This window comes from Gobius niger (assembly GCF_951799975.1).
Source record: "Gobius niger genome assembly, chromosome: 14".
NCBI classification, from domain to species: domain Eukaryota; kingdom Metazoa; phylum Chordata; class Actinopteri; order Gobiiformes; family Gobiidae; genus Gobius; species Gobius niger.
This window is the reverse complement of record NC_136865.1, coordinates 16,092,747-16,114,555: the sequence shown is the minus strand read 5'-3', so window position 1 is coordinate 16,114,555 and position 21,809 is coordinate 16,092,747. Positions and strand designations below refer to the sequence as shown.

The 21,809-nt window shown below is 42.2% G+C and overlaps 1 protein-coding gene across 2 annotated transcripts; it reads left to right on the top strand.

The window, feature by feature from the left end:
- Positions 1-2,496: 2,496 nt before the first annotated feature.
- Positions 2,497-13,647, top strand: pdcd6ip (programmed cell death 6 interacting protein). Of its 2 annotated transcripts, none has more exons than XM_079570771.1 (18): positions 2,497-2,803; positions 4,492-4,546; positions 4,624-4,693; positions 5,203-5,330; positions 5,496-5,649; positions 6,442-6,542; positions 7,799-7,915; positions 7,988-8,210; positions 8,434-8,557; positions 9,056-9,233; positions 10,034-10,145; positions 10,237-10,406; positions 10,810-11,058; positions 11,417-11,551; positions 11,675-11,769; positions 11,878-11,995; positions 12,069-12,265; positions 12,654-13,647. In XM_079570771.1, the coding sequence occupies exons 1-18, from the start codon at positions 2,598-2,600 to the stop codon at positions 12,820-12,822; spliced, it is 2,601 nt and encodes an 866-aa protein (XP_079426897.1). In that variant the 5' UTR covers positions 2,497-2,597; the 3' UTR covers positions 12,823-13,647. The 2 variants fall into 2 exon arrangements, with proteins under 2 accessions (XP_079426897.1, XP_079426896.1); XM_079570770.1 differs by having other exon boundaries at positions 7,784-7,915.
- The last annotated feature ends 8,162 nt before the right edge of the window (positions 13,648-21,809 follow it).

The window sequence follows — 21,809 nt, the reverse complement described above, 5'->3', positions numbered from 1 at the left end:
GTGAGTATGTAGGGGAGAAGATACTGTTCGATGTATTTTATGTTTTTGTCTTTTATATATTGTCCAATGTGGAGAAGGGAGTTGAGAGGCTTCAGGGGAGGGAGAAGGGAGGTGGTTAAATGATGTAGAAAGAAAGCAGTTTCCTTGTTGCTCGTTGCCCTTCCTGCACAACGCACACGACCAGCACTAGGCCAGTATTTGATCATCTGTACAGCAAAACGGCATGCAAACTGAGCATACTAACTTGCCTTTCCTGGGAGTTACTGTACATCTTAACTCTGCCTGCTAAACATTCTCAAGGGGTCTAAATTAACCAAACAAGTACTGATCGAAATGTTTGGTTTCCCCTGACAAATTGACCCTTCACCAAATTTGTTTTAAAGAGGTGTCATTTGTGTTTTATCCTTAATTTTTCTCTCCTAATCAACTCGTGTCACATAGATGTCACATAAGAAAAGACTATGTGAATTTTAGTACCCCGGCCATACCCCTCGCGCTACTTTGACAACTCGCTTCGCTGTTTTGTCTTTTCAGCTTAAGCTTTTACCATTTTAGTTGAGTATTTATGTGCACGTAGCTGTCGCTTTCATTTCAAGTGTTTCTGGTGCCATACTGGCTTTTCCTTCATGTCAGCGTCATAATTTCTTTGATTTGCACAATCACACCCACGCACATACAGCTTGTTTAAGACTCCTCTGCCTCATGCGCCGATTGCCTTCAGGGGAACTAGGCCACAAGTGTACAAAAAAGAAAAAAAAGAGTTCATACCTATAGAAGAACCTGCTCTTATGTGGACCAAATGGGTTTTAGATGTATAGGTATTTGCCCAAGGAAAAACTATGGCCCCGCTGAATGTCTTAAACCACCAATTGGATGGAGGATGATCTTTTGGGAGAGGAACATAGCACACTCTTCTGGAGCTACACTGGGAAATACACGTGTCACCGAATCACATGAATATTTGTTTTGATTTGTTTCCTATGGATTAAGAAGTCAATCTGCCCTTATCTTTTATGTTGTTTGGACATGTTTTTTTAATCGATATTACCCTTAAAATTGATTTTGGACCTAGAAGTCTTGTTTTTTTTTTATTTTGCCAATCCCCTTCTCTCTTTGGTACAGTGTCTGACAAAGTTGAGTTGCACACGGTGTGTTTGTGCGTAGACTGCACGTCTCTGTCCGAATGTTTGCTTGCATGTGTATCATTTTTGTTTTTGTTTTTAAAAGAAGGCTTTTGTCTGTAGTTGTCATAACATTATATTTCTTGTTGTATGATAATGTGTTAGCCTGTTTAGAAAAGCATGTGGAAAATGCAAGGAAGGGGGGTATTTGGGGTGACACCCTTATGTTCCAAATATTCAGAGACCAAGCCTGCACTGAAAACACAGAAATTGCTCGATGTGTAGTCAGTAGTTTTTACCACCACGCACCTTTGTACCTGCCTCTGGTTCAGAAAACTAAACGAATGTTGAGTTTTGGTATAATTTCACAAGAGCCAGGACTGTAGCTCTGTGTGGCGTTTACAAGGACAATGTAACAAACTCAGTTGTAGTCCCCAATGGCCTGATCATCCATCTGTGTGAGAATGAGCAGGAGAGTTGACCACTGTTCATGTGCAGCCTAATGTCAAAGCTTCTCATGTGCACAGTTATCGTATGCTGGACATGTACACAACCACATGTGCTGGGAATAAATGACTACATAACTTTCCACAGTTGCTCATCTCTTTTGTACTGTTGTGAAGTGTCGAGTTTAAAATGTACATTAAATAGGAAATGGATGTAACTTTTAAAAACGATATAAAAAATGATCTGAGAGTAAAACTGTGAAATTTAAAAAAAAATTAAGAAAAAGAAATGCAGATATACATTTTTTTTTTTTAAAACATAAAGGCCCATACATGATATCTTAACACAATGAAAATAGAATGTTAGTTGTGGTCTAAGATATTTGTAGCATCCCGATTCTCCTCCGGGACGAGTTTATAGGCATATTTCACAGCTTGCAGGATCACTTTCACAGAAATGCTACAAAACTAGCCTGTACAATGTTTTTCCACACAAAAGTCCGAGTTTACAACGTACTAAAGGATGTTAAAGCAATTTAGTTCCATTACTTGGAAAAAAGGTGTAGTGCCTTTACGTCTATCTTAAATATACAGATTGTAGTTTTTGCTTTTTTTACGTAAGGCTATAAGTATAAGAAACTAAGCAAACTGTAAAAAAAAAAAAAGGTGAGTTTCCCAATTATCTTACTATACAGGCAGTATTTATTATTATTATTATTATTATTTTTTATTATATTATATTTTATTGTGTTTTATTTTATTATATTTTATTATTATTATTTTCATTATTTATTATTATTATTATTATTATTATTATTATTATTATTATTATTATTATTATTATTATTATATTTATTGATGAATAAAAAGTTGCTATACCAGTTAACGTCTTAGCGCCACGCAGTTCCCATGACGTCACTTGACGGCTCAGAACGCAGAAACCAGGAAGTGCTGGCGCTGTTGTTGTGTTCCGTGATCTCTGAAATCGACACGCTTTTACGGGTTTGAGCTGTCCTTTTTGCGTGCCGAAATGGCGACCTTTATTTCTGTCCCGTTGAAGAAATCGTCGGAGGTGGATTTAGTGAAACCGCTGTCGAAATTTGTGACAACTACATATCAAGGATCTGATGAGCAGGGGGAGTATCTGCGCGCAGTGGAAGAGCTCAACAAGCTACGCAAAAGCGCTTTGGGAAGGCCGCTGGACAAACACGACAGCTCACTGGAGATTTTACTCAAGTAATTACTATGTGTTTCATGCCTTATTATTACGTAGTTACTATTCTAGTGATTTCCAGTCTCTTCACCACCTGTCGTGCTCATTTTTGTTTCTGCCGCACCCAGATGTGTTAGCTTCGTTGCTAAATGCTAATCCTAGCGAAAAAAGCTTTCATGAGATTATTGACTCGTATTTCAGTCAGGCTCAGTTGTCAAGTCCTGGAAACTTAGCTTTGTGTTTTGGCTGGTTCAGCAGCAACGCTGTGTTTCACGTTGCCCGTTCCACATTTCAGATTTAAGGGTTTACATCTAAAAAGACTTACATCGTTCACTTAAAACGTCAATCCTAGCTCAGTGGACCCGCTTTGTTAATGGAAAACAATAACAAAATGTTTTGCTGTAAGTGACCTGACACTTCCCTATGTTATGTAATGGGTGTAGCAGATTAATGGTACAGAACATATGATACAGATTTATGTTAAGTGTTTAAACATACATTTGTCTTCTCTTTGTAGTGGTCTTTACTTTTCTTGAGCTTAGTTAATTTTATACTTGGCCCACAGTTTCTCCCATTACACATTCATTCAGACTTTGCTCTCTGTGATACAACCGCTTTTGTTCTCAATGAGTCATTGGTGATTTTGCTCAGGGTAAGCCCATGTACCTGCAGAGTATGCAGTCTCTCAGAGGAGGCAAATGCCCTACCTTTTGCCAAACACTTTTACAGTATGATGGCAGCGACTTACTGTGTTGGTGGATGCAGTATTGTTTATTAAGAACTCCATGAGCTACCCAGCTTTAACAGCCGCAAGTCTTCCGAGGGTCCATAAAAGGATTTTACGTACAGCATTTGCAGTATGTGTAACAGTTCAAAAACAGTTGTTAATTTTAGAGAAAGCGTAATGCTCCAAGTACAATTGAATAGAAGATTACGATGTATTTTACCTCAATGCCTAATATTGGTATCAATCTCCATTTCACTTGTACAACCATCTCCAAATGGTCAGTAAATAAATCACCTTTACCATCTTTACCTTTCTGCTTTTGACCTAGTTCTTCCATAGTTGTCAAGATACTGAAAATAAAACAAATAACATCAACCTTTGTTGATTAAAAATGCTGAAGTCAGAAATCCGATACTCGACTGTTGACAGCTGATGAGCTGACACTTTGGCTTCGAGAACTCCAGGTTTTATTGCATTTTTACTTCTTGCTCATTGACCATGTGCCATGTAGCCCTAGCGACCAGCTTTTCTCCACCAATCAGGTGCACTTCTCCAGTGTTGCCATGGCAGTCTTTGTTTTGTCTGGCTGAGTACCAGAGGGCACAAACATCTCGGCTTTCATTGATGTGTCATTAAATCCAAAGCGACAAGTGTCTAAGAAAAACATTTTTTTGTGTGAAGTTTTCTACTTTCAGAGTTCAACTAGGAATTGAGGGAGATTCCCAAACTGCCTGGATGTTTGTCTTTGCTAATAATAGACTTGTGTCACTGCAGTGACATCATGTGTCAGGCTGTCCCGCGTGCGTCTTTTTTTTCCTGAGTCATTGTCACATGTCTTCAATCAGCGTATGCTCAAATTACAAATCATCTTTTCCAAACATTTTGTCCTTGCTTTTATAGAACATATTTGTATTTATAATAAATCTGTTGTTCCAAAGCAAATAGGCTACGTACTTTAATATTATTTATTTTCTTTCCCTTCAGATATTACGACCAGCTATGTTCTGTTGAGCCCAAGTTCCCTTTTTCTGAAAACCAGGTAATTACTTTACCACACACATGATTGTGCTTTCGAACAGAACGGCTCCAACACAAAGCACTTCTCTGTCTCCACAGCTTTGCTTAACCTTCACATGGAAGGATGCCTTTGATAAAGGATCTCTATTCGGTGGCTCAGTCAAGCTTGGTAAGTCCAGCCTTTCACCACAGCTCAATTCACCGTAACTGTGATAATCGTTTGTGAACGCTGTGTTCGGCCACAAAGACATGTACTAATATAGTGCTGTGTACTGTACTGTGTGTACTGTGAGTTTTTGTCATCACTGCTGTATCTCCTGTTTTTGTAAGATGAGTGATCAGAATGAAGGGATGATGTGTATCGTTTACACAGTATCGAGTGTATAATATTAGAACAGTGTCTTCTAATACCAGGAATGTATCAAAAATTTGGAAAAAAAATAGATAATAATGAAAAATGTACATCATGGCTTTTTATAGTTCCTACTTTGTAAATGGCTCCTTCAACCTGAATTAAACTGATCAACTGTTCTTGGCCTAAGTAACACTTATCTTTTCTTTCTAAGAATAATTATCTACATGAAGAAATTAGGCCTCCTCTTCTTGTGTTTATGTTTTCCTCATGTTTCAGTCTAAACTCATAAACAAGAGTTTGTTTTGTTTTTGTTTTTGTTGCAGCATTGGCCAGTGTGGGCTATGAAAAGACGTGCGTGTTGTTCAACTCGGCGGCTCTGGCCAGTCAGATTGCCGCGGAGCAGAACCTGGACAGTGATGAGGGGCTGAAGGCAGCTGCAAAATACTACCAGGTAGCAAGGGCTACATTTGCATCTATTTGCCTGCCACTAACAAAAAATACTGCAGCCTCTGTGTGGAAAGAGGAAACATGAAACCTTAAGCACTGCCCTGACTGTTCCAACACAATAATGGCCATGTTTAATTATTGTTCTGCCATGTTTTTCGTTTGTTTGTAGCTGGCCAGTGGAGCATTTGGCCACATTAAGGACACAGTGCTGTCTGCTCTGAACCGAGAGCCCACTATGGACATTTCTCCTGAGACTGTTGGCACTCTGAGTCTCATCATGTTGGCCCAGGCACAAGAGGTCTTCTTTCTCAAAGCTACTTCAGGTACTGAAAGGTCCTATGTTTTGCACCCTTCAAGCTTTTTTATACCGTTGAACCACAGGAATGAAAGTTATAGGTTTGAGCTTACAGAAAAAATAGTCATAAAAAATAATAAAAACATTAGATTTGAGCAAATTGAGATTGGCTGTAGTGAAGACAATTATGAGATCAAGTCAGGTGAAGTTGTCTTGACTTTGAAAATGCTTCATGACATTGACAAGTGGAAGTCAAGCATCTGAAGGACATGAACTGGACACGTGACTCAAACATGAATGAATTGTTTCAGTCCTTGCATGTTTTTGAGAAGAAAACCACATAACACGAGTAACGGCTCAAAGTTAGTTTAGCAGAATCTGGGCCTGTTTAAAGTTTACACCATTTATCTGGGGATCTAAAGTTTAAAACTAGGAACATGCCACAAATTAGCCATACCCGCACAAAGTATTTCTGCATCTTTAATTGGGCGCCCATGACTACAGCAGCCTCCAGAGTAATTAGTCACGGTGACAAAAGCAGGTTTGATGCATGTTCTGTACAGACGGTGCCCCCAAAATGTCTCAGAGTGCCTACTACACGCACAAGAGTTTTGAAGGTCACCTGTTTGGGGATATACCACTTAGATTTAGACCTATGTTTTCTGCTGAAGACGGGCCTTTCTTGTAAATTAGTCTTTTTATGCTAATGTTGTTTAAGAGATTAATAGTTCTGAAACTGTCTGGCGCCCGTGTTTTATCAGGCTACTTTAATGGTGTGTACTTGTTTCCAAAGTGACCTATCTTTATGTGAAATCTGTAGATAAAATGCGGAGCGCTGTCATTGCTAAACTGGCCAATCAAGCTGCAGACTTCTATGGAGATGCCTTCAAACAGTGCCAGTACAAAGACAACCTCCCAAAGGTATGTGAGAGCTGCACAACGCGCTTAACACATTTAACTGAAGGCAACTAAAAACGGTTTGAGATCGGAGTGTTGTGTGTGGGGTTTGGTGTTGTATATCATTTTGTGTGTGTGGAAAACTTACCTCGACACTGGGGGACTGTAACACTGTAACATCTCTCTGTACTCATTGGGTCACTTTCATCTTACTCTCACTGATTACTAAAGATTTTTTGGGTATTCGCTCTGTTGCTGCATCTTTGACAGAGCTTCAAGAAGGAGGCTCTGATTGGGCATGATATTAAGAAAGGCATAGCATGAGTGGATATGTTTGAAGCAGGAAATATGGAGGAACATAGCCATTTAAAAGAGCATCTCAGTTGTGTGAGGCGCGAAATGAGCGAGTCGATCCGAAATGAGCGAGTCGATCCGAAATGAGCGGTCACCCGTGGTTACCTGCAGTTACAATCCATACAAAAATATTTTTAATGATATTCGGGATGCGGTCGGTTGGGTCATTTGAAATAAAGATGCCAATTAAACCTTTGTAATTTACAAGACAACAATTTTAGTACAATTTTCTATGAAACACACAGGCCAAATGACACTGCGATGAAAATTTACTACTTTTAGAAGATGTGGGTCAGAAAGCAGATCGGGTACAATATTTTTCTTCTTTTTTTTTGCGGTCTGAGTAGTTCAAAATGTCGGTCGGGGGGGGGGTTGTTTATACATTGACCCGCGCATCATTGATTCTCACCAAAAGGAAGCGATGATAAGTTTTACTGATGCTTGATTGGTGAATCGACGCAACAGGATGGTTTAGTTTTACAACTGAAAATGCATTGAAGTTGAACAAATCTGCTTAATAATTGTTCTATTAGTGAAATGTGCCCGTGACATAAGTCTGATTCGTCATGTTTAAAAGGTTGATCTCTGTCTGATAAACGCTTATGTAAATTGAAGACTGCATTTGTAGGTCAACGATGTTGAATTAGTTAAAGGTTAAACTCATGGCCTGTTCTGTTTTCTCTCTTGTCTTCCTATCCTTCTGCATCCCCCTGTGCTGGTGGCCCTGGTTGCTTGCTTCCTTTTTGTTTGCCCTCCTCTGCTCATGCTTGGCTTTTTGTAACATCATTCATGATGAATCTGGCTGGTGTGTGTCTGCCATTTTGTGGTTTGCCCTCCACTGTCCGTATGCTTGGATGTATTTTGTGTGTGTGTGTGTGTGTGTTGCTTTGTGGTTGCCTCTCCCTCGTCAGTATTTTTATTTTCAGGAAGTGCTCCCGGTGCTGGCGGCCAAGCACTGCATCATGCAGGCCAACGCAGAGCTTCACCAGAGCTCTTCGGCCAAGCAGAAGAAACACTTTGGAGAGGAGATCGCTCGTCTCCAGGTAAAGAATGATCTTCTGATGTCTCATTACTCATCATCAACACTGCTGACGTCTGATACTTGTTTTTTCCAGCATGCAGCGGAGCTCGTAAAGACGGTTGCATCTCGTTACGATGAGTATGTGAGCGTCAAAGACTTGAGTGAAAAGATCAATCGAGCCCTCGCTGATGCAAAAAAAGACAATGACTTTATCTACAATGAGCGAGTTCCTGAGGTCAAAGAGCTGGAAAACATTGGCAAAGCTGCACTGGCCAAACCCACAGCTATCACTGCTCCGCTGAGTCAGAAGTTTACAGGTAACTGATACTCCCTCTTACGCCGAACAACTCAATAGCAACATCACTGCCTCTTTCCATTTAGACATTAACAATGGGCTGATGGTGTGGCTCACTTGGTGTAACGTTTAGCTTAAATAATAATGTAAATAATGTGAACTAGTTGTTAATAGAGAGGAGTGGATGAAGTAGCAGAACTTTAGCCTCTTTTGTTAAAGAAGTTGTTTGTGATTGTTGTGTGTAGATTTGTTTGAGAAGATGGTTCCCATGGCAGTGCAGCAGTCCATGAGCATTTACAACCAGAGGAAGGCTGAGACTGTGAACAGACTGGTGGGAACAATGAGGGAGGCCACTAACCTCTGCAATGGGTACGTCACTGCACCTGCTGCATAGACGCCGGTGGTGCATTTCTTATCTTACACATCAATAAAAGACTCAGAATATAGAGGTTTTGGTGTTTAAATGAGCTTGCATGCGTGAAACGTCTATTATACAGCTCTGGATTTCTCCCAGTTCAGTTCAGAGACAAATGCCATAGCTCAGTAGTTCCCAACCTCGGAGCGCCTGGTTTTGCAGAGGGTCAGATCATAAGAGATCATCTTTGAGCTCATTTAACTGTCAAAAATCATTACATATGACCGAGAAAGAAAACACTCACATCTTAGTTTATTTGTTGTACTTTTTTTGGACTGGGGTGGGTATCCTGACTCCCAACATGCATAAGTGGAAACAAAAGTCCGAGAACCACTGCTATAGTTTGTAATTTGAGCATGCAATCAACACATCATCATAGTTACATAGAATCATATAAGATTTCCGTAATGCGGTGCTTAGGAGATGGTCTTATTGGTCGTCTTTCTCTTTAGTGTTCTGGCCTCGCTAAACCTGCCTGCTGCTCTGGAGGACCTGTCTGGAGACTCCATCCCGCAGTCCATTAGTGAGAAGTCTCATGCCATTATTCAGCAGGGAGGCCTTCAGAGCATTGAGCAGCTCATCAAAGACCTGCCTGAACTGCTCACCCGCAATCGGGAAATCCTGGATGAGGTTGGTGGTGCTCTTTATCATTTCAATGTGTTGCTCAAGTTTAGTGAACAGCTTGCTTGTAATTTTGCTTTGCTTATTTCCTGTGGCATTAGAATGACTTGGATATTGGTCCTTTCCTTCACTTGAAAACCACACAAATCCCCCAAACTCCTAATCGTCTCCATTGGCATCGATCCCAGATTAGGATCGTTATTGATATCTAATCCACTGATCTTAGGGCCAAGGACTCTCTGTCCACCGTCCTGCGCCAGCGATTCTTTAGCCATGTTGATGACAAACAAATAAGCAGACGGGTCTCAAAACATAAAACACTGCTTCAGTTCCAAGTTTGTTGGCGGCGTTAAAAAGTCTCAACCAGATTGTCCCAATTATCTCCAAAAACACAGTCCTCCTACAGTAGTGCCACAATGAATGAGTGTAAAAACAGACCTGAAATGCATCCTTTACTTTGCCCAGCTTTTTGAGGCACTTTGAGATTTACTTTCAAATGAAAACTACACATTTTATTTCAATGCCTTATTTTTATAACCATTTGTTTTGATATTATGTTGGTTGCTTGTTTCTGTTGTATATTATATATTGTTTTGTTGTGTATTGTACCTTAAATTTACTTGCGTTTAAGTCATGGTTCGGCGCCCGTTGTCGTAAAGACGGGGTATTATGTTTTTTCAGGTATTTGGTAGTAATGTCAAGCACTATTATAATATATATTGATCTAAAACCGATCAAACCTCCACTAACTCTTATTATTATCTTATCATTACTTAAACATTAAAGTGATTTCTTTGTGTGTTTGTCAGTCTCTGAAGATGTTGGATGATGAAGAGACAACAGACAACGAGCTACGAAGCAAATTCACCCAGCGCTGGAACAGGACCCCTTCAGGAGACCTCTACAAGCCCCTGCGCTCCGGTATGCTCACACACAGAAAAGCATCTGTTAAGATGCATTTAATTCTACCGCTGCTGACCATGCTCCCCGTCTCACCCTGTCTCTCCCCCAGAGGGTGCTAACTACCGCAACGTTTTGGACAAAGCCGTGCAGGCGGACCATGTGGTGCGAGACCGCTTCAACACCCACTGTGAAATGATCGCTCTGCTGTGCAAACCAGAAAATGAGCTGAACGCTGCCATTCCCTCTGCCAACCCCACCAAGACCCTGCAAGGAAGTGAGGTCTGTCTTTATCAGCTTTTGTGACTCATTGTTAGTGTTTTGTACAGCTCATAAACACTGCGACCTGCTGTACTCAAATACCTGGTGGACACTATGTGCTTTATGGCCTTGTCCCTCCTGCTCACTCCAGCTCCATTTTTCATTTTCTTTGCTGACCGAGCAGTGTTTCACTGGGGAACCTAAATAACTATGCAAGCAGAACTGGGAAAAAGGAGTCTGGCTCAGTTGAAACACAAAAAGAGGTTGCTTTACCTTTTCTGGTTGTACAATAGCAGGTTGAGGAGGGATTAATGGACAATAATTAACAGAAACTGTTGGAAAAGGTCAAAGTGTGTGTGCACATCCATCTCCAAAACAAGGCTTTATTGCTCAGCCCTACTTCATTTGTCTTGTGTGTTTGCAGGTTGTGAACGTGCTGCACTCGCTGCTTGCGCAGCTGGAAGAGGTGAAGAGAGAGAGGGAGGGGCTCGAGGGGGAGATCAAGGCCGTCACCTTCGACATGTCTGTCACTTTCCTGACAGCGCTCGCTCAAGATGGTGCCATCAATGAGGAGCAGCTCTCACTGGTTCAGCTCGAGCAGCTGTACGGCTCCTACAACCAGAGAGTTCAGGCCAGCCTCCGCAAGCAGGAGGAGCTGCTGGGACAAGTGCAGGTACAATGGGTAGACCAAACATGCAACACTTTTTCTTTGGTCCTTTGTGGTCTCTTTCAGTTTTTTAATGTAACCAATAGGTCTCAGTTGTAAAACGCAACAACGGAACAGTTATTGTAATTTGAGTTCACAAATGTCAGCTCTTCTCCAATGAGAAAAATTGCCTTAAAAGTAGAAACACATGCTGTACTTTGCTCAAGTGCAATGTCTGTCGCAAAGGTCTGCCTTTTTAAAGGTCAGTGCTCTATAAAGAACAAATTAACTTTCAACTTTTTGTGGAGAATTTTCCAACTAATTATCACTTCATACTCATGACATTTTTTCTCGCACTGTTTTTAATCCTATACTCTTCATGCAGACTTCGCATCAGGAGTTCAGTAACCTGAAGCAGTCAAACTCCGAGGCCAACCAGAGAGAGGAGGTCTTGAAGAAGCTGGCCTCGGCTCACGACAGCTACATCGAAATCAGCAACAACCTGCGCGAAGGCACCAAGGTACTCAGCCCTCGTGAACTGCACCACACCAGCCTTAGCCTGTCACAAACTTTATTCTGAAAGTTGTTACCTTACTGTGTCAAGCCCAGCGCTTTATTTTGGTCGTCTGTTTCTCCCCCACAGTTTTACAACGACTTGACAGAAATTCTACTGAAGTTTCAGAACAAATGCAGTGACATTGTTTTCGCGCGTAAAACGGAGCGTGATGAACTTCTTAAGTATGACCTTTCTCTTTCAGAATGACATTTGAGCCTTTTCACTAGTAGACTACACAGCACATTTTTATGCTTTTATGTGTAGCTAATGGCATTTGTTTTTGTCTCCAGAGAATTGCAGCAAAGCATTGCACGTGAGCCCAGTGCTCCATCCTTTAACGTACCTGCGTATCAGAGCACTCCTGCTGCCCCGGGCGCTGGCCCCACACCTGCTCCCAGGACTGTGTTTGTAAGCACAAATCTCTGTGCATCGTGACGCACATTCACAGCTGTACATTTAATTTGCCTGTGTCCTCGTTTAGCCTCAGCCGGGACAGCAGCCGCCAGCAAAGGCCGGTCCTCCAGCCAGACCCCCTCCACCTGCCGTTACCCCCCAGGCGGCCGCAGGACCTCCCGCCAACCCACTGCCCACAGTCCAACCCACTAACAACCCTCCACCTGTGGCGCCTCCTACCCAGGCCCAGGGACCACCATACCCAACCTACCAGGGTTATCCAGGGTGAGCGGCAGCACTTTTTAAATCTGTGTCAGTCAGTTCAACGCTGATGCTTCCGTGCAGAAGTCAAATGAGCTCATTTAATTTCACATCTTTCTCTGCGCTGACAGGAAACAGAATTTTGGTGTCATTATAAAGGGTGCGCCATAAAGCAGTGAATGTCACATAATAGAACATGACATTTAAAAAGACCCACTATTCGCCACATCTAATTATTTTAAGACCAATTTTGTCATTGCTATGATAAAACATTGGTATTTTACTATGATTGATGTTTATACAACCAACAGCCACATCGATTTAGCAATTAACATTTTTTCCACTGATGAAGCCAAGTCTAAACAAATTACTGCATTTGACTTATGTCTTGTTCATTCTCTTGTTTATGTAGATACTACCAGGTGCCTATGGGTTACAGCCCCTACGCCTATGGACAGTACTACATGCCGTACCAGGGCCCTCCAGGACAAGGATACCCGGCAGCGCCTCCCGCTGGGCAACCATATCCCGGTTACCCCCAGCAGCCCCCTCAGCAGCAGCCCTACTACCCCCAGCAATAGTTTCTCCTTTTCCCCCTCTGTCTGTTCCTCCGCTCAAACGTTAACACCAAATAATACGACGCCCCAGCAATAACAGCTTGACTCTGCTGGCTCCCTCCTCCTCATTGCACTCACCCGTTTTTTTCTTTTTCTTTTGTTAATAGCACCCATAGGAAACCCACATGACAGGCGACCTCCCCAATGCTTTGCACGTCTCCCAAAACCCTTTCATTACTTTGCCACTTGATTATCGTCTCACCTCGGTTTTAATCTTAACGCTCTCGTTTTGGTTTTGATAGCACTCTTCTGTACTACTTATCTCCTGTTGTTTATATGGTTATTTGTACTGCTACTTTTCTAACGGGTTTTATTACTTTAAACCTTTTCCTTGGGCTGGACTGCTGTACCACACTCGTATGTAGAGACGCACAAACCGGGGCACACATCTCCTGCTTTGGAAATGTGTTGAATGGATGGACTTGTCATGCCGCATCCACCCCCACAGTCAGTGCTTCTTCACCAACGATATTCCTATTTTTATATTGAACCCTGATGCCTCGCTGATGTATGAACCTATGAAAAGGAATGGCCTGTAGGTTTTATAATGTGTAGACTTTGAAAGTTTGGCTCTTTTCTGTTTCTCCCCCCGGGAATGTTGGTATTTCTCACCCAGGGAATGTGGGATATTTCTGTCTTACAATCAGAAGCTGTACAACTGTACTCTATTATATAAATATATGTATAAAAAGACTCTGTACGTGGTTAACCAGGACTCTGTGTGATGCACTCATGCTGTTTTGTTTTTTTTCCCCTCAGCTCTAATGTGATTAAAAACAACAACAGCCATTGCGATTTGTTACGTCTTGAATGTTTTAGTGTTCAATTGTGGAGACTTTGGCGTCCAGAAGAGGGCACTAGTCCTGCAGCTCATTCCTGGACCTGCCATTGTCCTGTCGCTCCTCTGTTGTTCCAATTGAAGGCGACGTGAGTCGTCCTGCGCGACTAATCGGGGCCCTCTTGACCTCCCATGCATCGGGGCCAGATCCCATTTAGATGACATGCAAATTGCGTTTCATTGAGGTCGTGAGCTCATCCAATCATATTTTCCCCGCAGGTGATTTTCTCCCAGACAATATTTCGTCCCTAGATATTTATTCATTGTCGGTACGAACGCTAATGATTCACGTATCTTCCCCGTTTCCCTTTGTGCTGTGTCTGTGCGTGTCCGAGGCGTGTGTGCGCGGCTGAGGCTGAAGCAGATGGTTGCGCAGTGTGATGTCTGGAGGATGCATGGAGAAACTGGCAGAATGCTGCTGGTCCCCTGCCTGCATCCATCAGTCTCTCCATCTATGCTTTTTCCCCCCATTATTATCATCCCAGCTCCTTTAAAAAAAAAATATTTCACTCATATTGTATTATATTTGCTTTATTTTCCTTATATCAACACTGTTTGTCTCCACTTGCTCACTCTCTCCTCCACCACACAGATCATTGATTAGTGGTCTGAGATGCTCACATTTTTTTTTCTTCAGGACTTTACATTTATGCCACCAGCCAAACACTTTTACTATGTGAGTTAAAGGCACACTGCGTAATATTTTGTACTATGTTGTTGCCATCAAAACAAAACACGCTCCTAATGACCAGCTCAAAACAGAAAATACTATCACTGCAGCGGGTAATCAAAGAATGGATTTGGATGAAAACCGTGCCTATTTAAATCTCAAATTCTGCTGACTTTAGTGAACATCTCCTTGGAGACGAGCTGGAGACGTACCCACTCCTGGTCAAGTCATGTCATAGGAGCAGGGCCGGATTTAAGTAAAATGGGCCCCGGGGCTCAAGTTTTTTCAGGGCCCCCCGTAATCAATCGATATTTATTTATGTAGCGCCTTTACAACATCTGTACATATACTGTATGTCTGTCAGATTTCTCTCTCTCTACAATGAATGGATAAATTAATTAATTTTTGGTTTAGTCTTTGTTAAGTCCTGGTTTAGTCCTGATTTAGTCCTGGTTTATTCTTGGGTAAAAAAAAAAGCATCTGATAAATGTGAGGGACTATGCAAAGAGAGAGGGAACTAGTTTACAGCCCGCGCTGAGCACGCATTTTTCTCTGTATGCCCATGGGCCCTTCAACCTTCTGGGCCCCTGGGCTTAGCCCGTGTAAGCCTTTGCATAAATCCGGCCTTGCATGTGAGAGGTGAGCCGCTCACAGCAAAGGCTCATGTTTGTACATTTATGAGGTCTTTTTCAATGGTGAAAATATCATATGTCATAAAATAAATGCTTGTATTTCAGTTCTATTTATTGGGTATAATTCTACACAGTGTGGCTTTAAATAAGATTTGATGTTCAGTACAATACCTTAATTATACAGTATTGACCACACTTGGAAGTTGTTTTTATTGTGTGCTTTTTCGCACTAATTTACCATCTATCCTAGGATTTTATTTATGACTAATTAAATTGTGGTTCTGTTTTAAATACTTTTGTGAAAACAAGACGTAGGTGTGGTTATGGCAGTCCTGACTCCTCCCCTCAGGAGTAGGAAGAGTCTTCGATCTTGTATAATCAGGCTTGTATCTGACTAGAAGAGCAAGAAGAAGCTTCAGAAGATGGAAGCAAAACTCATCCAACAGCGACAATTCTATAATATTTGAAAACCTAAAAAGACTTCACAAAGATCAATGAGCAAAAAAAAAGTATTGTCATGACAAAACCTGCTCATACTATACCATGCTTTCAATTTTACATCATGATATTGTTGGAGTGCAATTCCAAAGCGTGCACACTGGTAATCTCATTCAGCAGCGCACAATACAGGAAGTGAAGTGGCATCTACAAGCCTGTGACATTTCCCCCTCTGCCTTATCTCCGATCGCTGCCAAAGCCAATTGTAGCTGCGCGTGGATGTGTTTATCAAAAGGTATCTGCGCGTCTTATGTGCTTAATTTTAACAAGGCACACTCTGCCGGAGGAGTGTCACATTTTAATTGGTCTGAAAGTAATAAAGGCGCAAAAACAGCGACAGGTATTAATTACCTTCTGCCTCAAAGTCAGCACTTAGCCATGGTGCCAACACTGGATCTTCTTACTCTCATAAATCTTTTGGCTATTTGGCAAGAATGAGGATTTAAATGTTTTGAATTGATCAATACTTATTATTTTTTTTCTTTGTTTCGTTTTAAAGCGTGTGGATATGGGCTGTCTTATGCATCTGCTCGGAAAAGTTATAAGCTTTAGTTGATCATTCTTTCTCAATTACCTGGTTCATGCTTTTTGTGTGTGTAAATTATTCCTATTAAAAAAGATGCCTAAAATAGCTTTGATTGACAGGCTTAGACGCAGTTACTATAACAACTAGACTAGCCTCACGTGAGACACCCCACGCGTGCTCCTTTACCTCTCCTCTTTTCATTTTCTTTTACCCTCATCCCGCGCTCTCCCCCAACTCCGCGCGCACATGTGGGCGTCTAGAGGAGGAGATTATGAAAAATTCCACCTCAATATTCCTTCACATCACGGTAATGTTTGTGTTGCAGAGATAAAGGCCTGGCACCAGCTATTGGATCTAACCTGTGTGGGTGGGGGTATAGGCTATGCGAGAGTGGGAAGATGAAACGCACTTATACAACGCAGGAAAATAAGCCTGTGTTATTCTTTTTCGTGTTTCCCTTTTTAGTTGGCCACTTACTCCCTATGGCAGGCTCTGCTTGCATAATCAGGTCCATGCAAGTAGCTATTTGTGCGTGAGAAAAAAAGCGTAGGTGTCTGCTTTGCGCGTGCCAGTGCACAGTACACAGTGGCCACCCGATATGATGAGTGAATTTCAAGCCAGTATCCTGGTTGTAATGACACCTGAGAATGGTGAGTGCGTGAAGGGGAAAGAGCGTATTTGTGTGCGCGCGCGCGCTCTTTGCTGGGAAGGGGATAGACGTCATTGCTGCCACCTGCTTCTCTAGGACAAAGGCCAGACGCATCCGCACAGGCTTGCATATGCAGACAGCCCAAGTAGAGGTCAAAGCAATCTCTTTACATTGCATTAATGATATGATTTACTTAACCTCCTTGTGCGGAGGCTATCTCCAGCCCACTGGCCCCTGTCAGTGGACGCCGCTCTCTGCCCCCATGCCCATGGCACTCCTTTCATCTTCCCGTCTCTGAGTCATCACACCCAGTGAGAGGTCTGAGGAAAACAAGCTGCCAGAGTTGGACATGCCATAACAATGCAGCACCTGTCAGCGTGTGCATATTTGTGTGTGTCCCTATGTGTACACGCGCACCCAGCTGTCTGGGCGCGTCTGTCATTGGGAGAAAGTAAGGAATATTTCCAAGCGACTGTAAGTTCAAAGGCGCAAGGCCTTTTTCTCGTGAAGTAGGCTGTAGTTCTCGCGTTGTTGAGCACCCGCCTCGCTCTGTGGCAGGAAATGAGAAGTTGAGGTCTCTGCACCTGCGTGACCCCAACTCTGAGATCTTCTTTAATGATCGGAGCTGCGGTGCCCCGTTTCTCCTCTTCAACCCGCTGTCCTCAACCTGATCAATAGCACTCCCCTCACCCTCCTGGAGGATCTATCCTCCTGGCGCGCGTTTTAGATCAAGTAATGAGCGCACCTGTGGAGGTCTCTGCGCCCTTCTTCTTGGCACTTTAAAGAAGCGCGTGGCACGCCGGGTTGCGCGTAAGTGCTTCGCTATTGATCTTCTTGACGCTGCAAATTGACCATTGGACCTCGGATGTAAACTTGCGTTGATGTTGTCTGCTCACAGGGAATTTCAAGCCGTTTGAGCATCGTTCACCCAGTGATAATTCTGAATTAATTAGGCTACCATACACAAGGGGGGAAGACGGAACCCATAAAAAGACGTTTAAAGCAGAAAAGGATCTGGTATCCAAGTGCAGGGTATCCATAGAGACCGTTGCTATGGCGTAGAGAAATCTCACCTCATTAGGAACAAATATAAATAGCCCTTCGACTCTGCTTATGGCCATGATACCCGACTGAGCGCACGGGCTCCGCGGCTTCCAGGTCATTGATAGCAGGGTGGGAGTCGGGAAGCGCACAATAAGGCGTGATGAATGGTGGGAATGATTAAGAGAATTAGAAGAGAGGGACTTGTAGGAATGATTGAGTTCTTCGTGGTGGTGGTGATGGTGGAGGAGAATATGGAGATAAAGAGGCCATCTTCATGCAAATTTGGAAAGCACTGCAGAACTCTTATCAGCTTGTAAGGGTTCAAGATGGTGCCTAATGTTTGGAAGTTAAAAGTAAATATATGTAATTGCTGCATTGGGGAAAACAGTGGCTAAAACAGCTTAATGAGGCAGTGTGAAATGACTCCTGGATTTTTTTTTTTTCTGTGTCCCCATCTCCCAAAACCTGCCTTTTCTTTCCACAGTGTTGAACATAATGAGGGAGAAGCGGAGAGGACAGGACCGCAGAGGTGGCAGGATGCTTTTGTGGGAGGAAAGCTGCGAATGGGGGATTGTGAGAACGCTTGACAGGCAAGTGCAGAGAAGACAGATGGGGAGCAAAGAGAAAACTCCACACATCCTCCACTGATTGTATCAACAGGTCTCACCCCTCCAGGTATGCGACAGAGCACCACGGTATACGGACACCGGTGCAAACACTCGGTCCAGCCTTGACCATCTCAGTGCCCTTTACTTTACTGCCAGCTTCTTAAGTCACTTGATACCTCTGCCAAGATTATGTTTTTGTTTTGTTTCCCAAGCTTGTCTCAAAAGTTGGAAGAGTTTTGATGCATTGTATTATTGCTGTCCTATGATATTTTATGGAAATTGAGGCATAGGTAAAATTCCCATTTCTATGTGCTGAATTGTTGTTGCAATTTGTGGGTTTCCCCTTTGAATTTGTTATCCCCCTGTATGTCTTACCTCAACTCTCTGCTTGCCTGCTTCCTTAAAACTCCTCACATTTAGCCTTAAGATAAACAAGTCTGTCAGCCAAATATTTGATTTGCATGAGAGAATGCCTTGTATTAGTGGAAACCACGCAGCCTTCGCTAAGTTTCACACGAACTGATGGGTCAATTTAGGAGCGGGAACAGAGACACCCTCCTCTTGATGCAAATAAACCTTAAAAGCTCGTCGCGCCGCTCTGTTCTTCAAAGCTAAATGGTTTCTTCTGTCTTTTGTTGTTTGCAGCGTGTTTCAACTCGGGAACAAAGGTGTCTGTGACAGAGGAGATGAAACCCCGCGACAGCTGATGAAGATGGTATAGAGTTCAGTCGCGAGCGGGTGTGGGCTGTCTAAATGAGGAGAATGTCTGATTCTTTTCCCGCTGCAGCTCTCCCTCTCTCTCCCTCCCTATGAAGACCTGTCGAACTCGCAATGAGAGGAAAATGTACATAAAATTGTAAGTACTGAGACTTGTGGGAGAATGGAGACGGCAATAGGACACGGTGTGTTCAGCCACATTCTGTAGTAATGATAAATGATCTCAACTTGTATAGCGCTTTCCCACCTACATTAGACACTCAAAGCTCTTTACAGCAAGGAACCAGTCACCCATTCACACTCTCATTCATACACCAGTGTACGCAGACACTGGAGGCAAGGAGGGTGAAGTGTGCACCTTCAGGAAAAGGGATTCGAACTTCCGACCAAAACCTTCACTTCATTGTGTATTACCCGAAACCTCATCTTGTAATAATTTGCCTCCTACTGTTAGAAACTCTCTCGATTTATTTTGTTAAAAGAAAAAATCTACTAGGCAGTTACGCATTAGTAATGTCATTCATCATTTATTAACATATAAATCTAATTCATAAGCATCTAAGTAGACAATACACCCTGTTTCTGGTTAAGGTTAAGCTGGAGAGGTTGAGATGATAGGAAAATGGTTTCTTATAGGACTGAAACATGTTCATGGTCTGAGCAATCATTAATTAAATACTCCACAAATACTTCATAAATAACTAGGTCAGCTTTGTGATGTTTTAGAATTGATAGAATACTTATAAATGGCTAAGAATATTATGGCAAAATGCATTTTCTGTGGATTTGATTATATTTGGAGCTGTTATTACATAATAAGCGGTGCTATGACAAAATGTGGCCCTACAAGATGAGTTTATAGGGGGGGAAAAAAAGGCAGGTAGCTTGAACAAACGCCCACCGCAACACAAGACGACAGGCAGAGGAGGGGAGAGTCTGTCACACATCCGTTATAGACCACGAACCCACACAGCCGTCGCTCCACTCAAATCTTTCACTTCACTGTGCGCCGCCGTGTTTTTTCTCTCAGGCATTTCACTAGTAGCACAGAGCCCGAACCTTTGCTGGGGTTCTGTGAGTGTAGAAGATGATCCATACTCATGCCATTGATCTGAAAATAAATTTTGCAGTGGTCGGATAGATTGCCATGCCAATGCGTTTTCCCTCACGGATTTAGATCATAGCCCATCCCACATTTTAAACCCTGCTATTATGCCTCCCTGCGCTCATAGTTTGGTAATTCTGACTTGCTGACACTCCGCATCTAAATTCATCATCTACGTATGTCTCCCCAGGGGGCTGCGCCATGGTTTTGTACACTCTCAGGTGCCCCTCCAGACATCAGCAGGAGGATATGGATAATAGACTCGGAATCTGCAGCACAAAGGGAATCAATCACTCCCTAACAGCTCTAATTAGGATGGTAATTTTGTGTGAAATCATAGTGTCCCAAAAAACCTCTGTCAGTACATCTAGAAGTGGCTATACTGGATTTGTGAGCGAATTCTCAAACTGCAGCGACTTGCCCGTATCCAGCCAATGGGAATCGCTGGATATGTTTCTAATGTAAACCCTGTTGTGATGCAGACTTGACTGTGCGTAGATTGTTCTCTATTTTGGGGCATCTCCTACACAGTGACCACATAAAACTAGCATTGAAAATAAAGCCTATACCATTCCCTTTGTTAACACACAATGGTAAGCAGCCTTGTGTGTATGGTTATAAAATAAAGGCGTTTTTGATAAAGAAAATGTATGAATTGTGGTGGAGGAAAATGCCTCGCAAAATAGCATTGATGTGTCTGGCCTCTGGCTGCTCAAAGACTCCTGTTTGGGTTCACTGGCATCTTAGTTTAATGTTTTAGTTTGGTGGCTCTTGTGATATAACAAAATATTTTCTGGAATGTTCCGCAGTGTGGCTTTAAATAATATCGCAGCCTACACAATTTTTCACCTTTTACATATTATATGATACATATAAGGCATGTTCCTTGTATGATGGCACAGAGTAGGTTATATTGAACTAGCATGGTTGCTAAAAGTGTAGCAATGACACTGAATAAAGCTGATAATGATGATTACATTTGAACAAGGAAAATGTATTTCAGTGTCAGTGTAGGGGAGAACACTTGGAAATGGTATTTTGTTATAGAATACTGAATACATGACTTAGAATGTATTTTCACAAATGTACTTGGAATACTTTCACATTCATTTGTGTTCAGTTTATGTGTAAATGTGGTTTATGGTCAAAAACACGGTGCACATGTGCATGGATGAAGCTGAAATTTAATGATTGAGTGCCATGACTTTGATTTTAAGAAAGTAACTGTGTTCTAAGTACCCTCAAAAGAAAGAGTTATAGTACAGTACAGTTACTCAATGTGATTATGCTAAATACATGTATTCTGTTCATGGTATTATGACAGAAAATAACCAGGGGCCGAACTACTGGGGTGGCACATTGATTTCAACCAGGCCGGCTGAAAATAGTCCTGTTTGAATATTTAGTCCCAGATTAGACCTAGTGGTGCATTCCATGTTTAGTCCTGCTTTGCAAAATTCTTCCAGGTTTTGTCCTTGTAGTCAATCATCAACCAGGCACTTTGTAAATGCATTGTTTCAAGGACTAGTTGCAGTCCAGGTCTTCAAAGCCTGATTCATTTAAGAGTTTTTTCAACGTGATGTCTCTGCTCTATAAGCTACTTGGGTGCTTACAAAGGCTAAAGTTTACATTTTAACTGAGTTAGAAACCCCCTACTTATATTA

Coding starts and splice junctions, on each gene's coding strand:
- pdcd6ip (XM_079570770.1), top strand. CDS start 2,598: ATGGCGACCTTTATTTCTGTCCCGTTGAAGAAATCGTCGGAGGTGGAT. Junction 2,804..4,491: donor TCACTGGAGATTTTACTCAA/GTAATTACTATG, acceptor CTTTCCCTTCAG/ATATTACGACCAGCTATGTT. Junction 11,059..11,416: donor AGCTGCTGGGACAAGTGCAG/GTACAATGGGTA, acceptor CTCTTCATGCAG/ACTTCGCATCAGGAGTTCAG.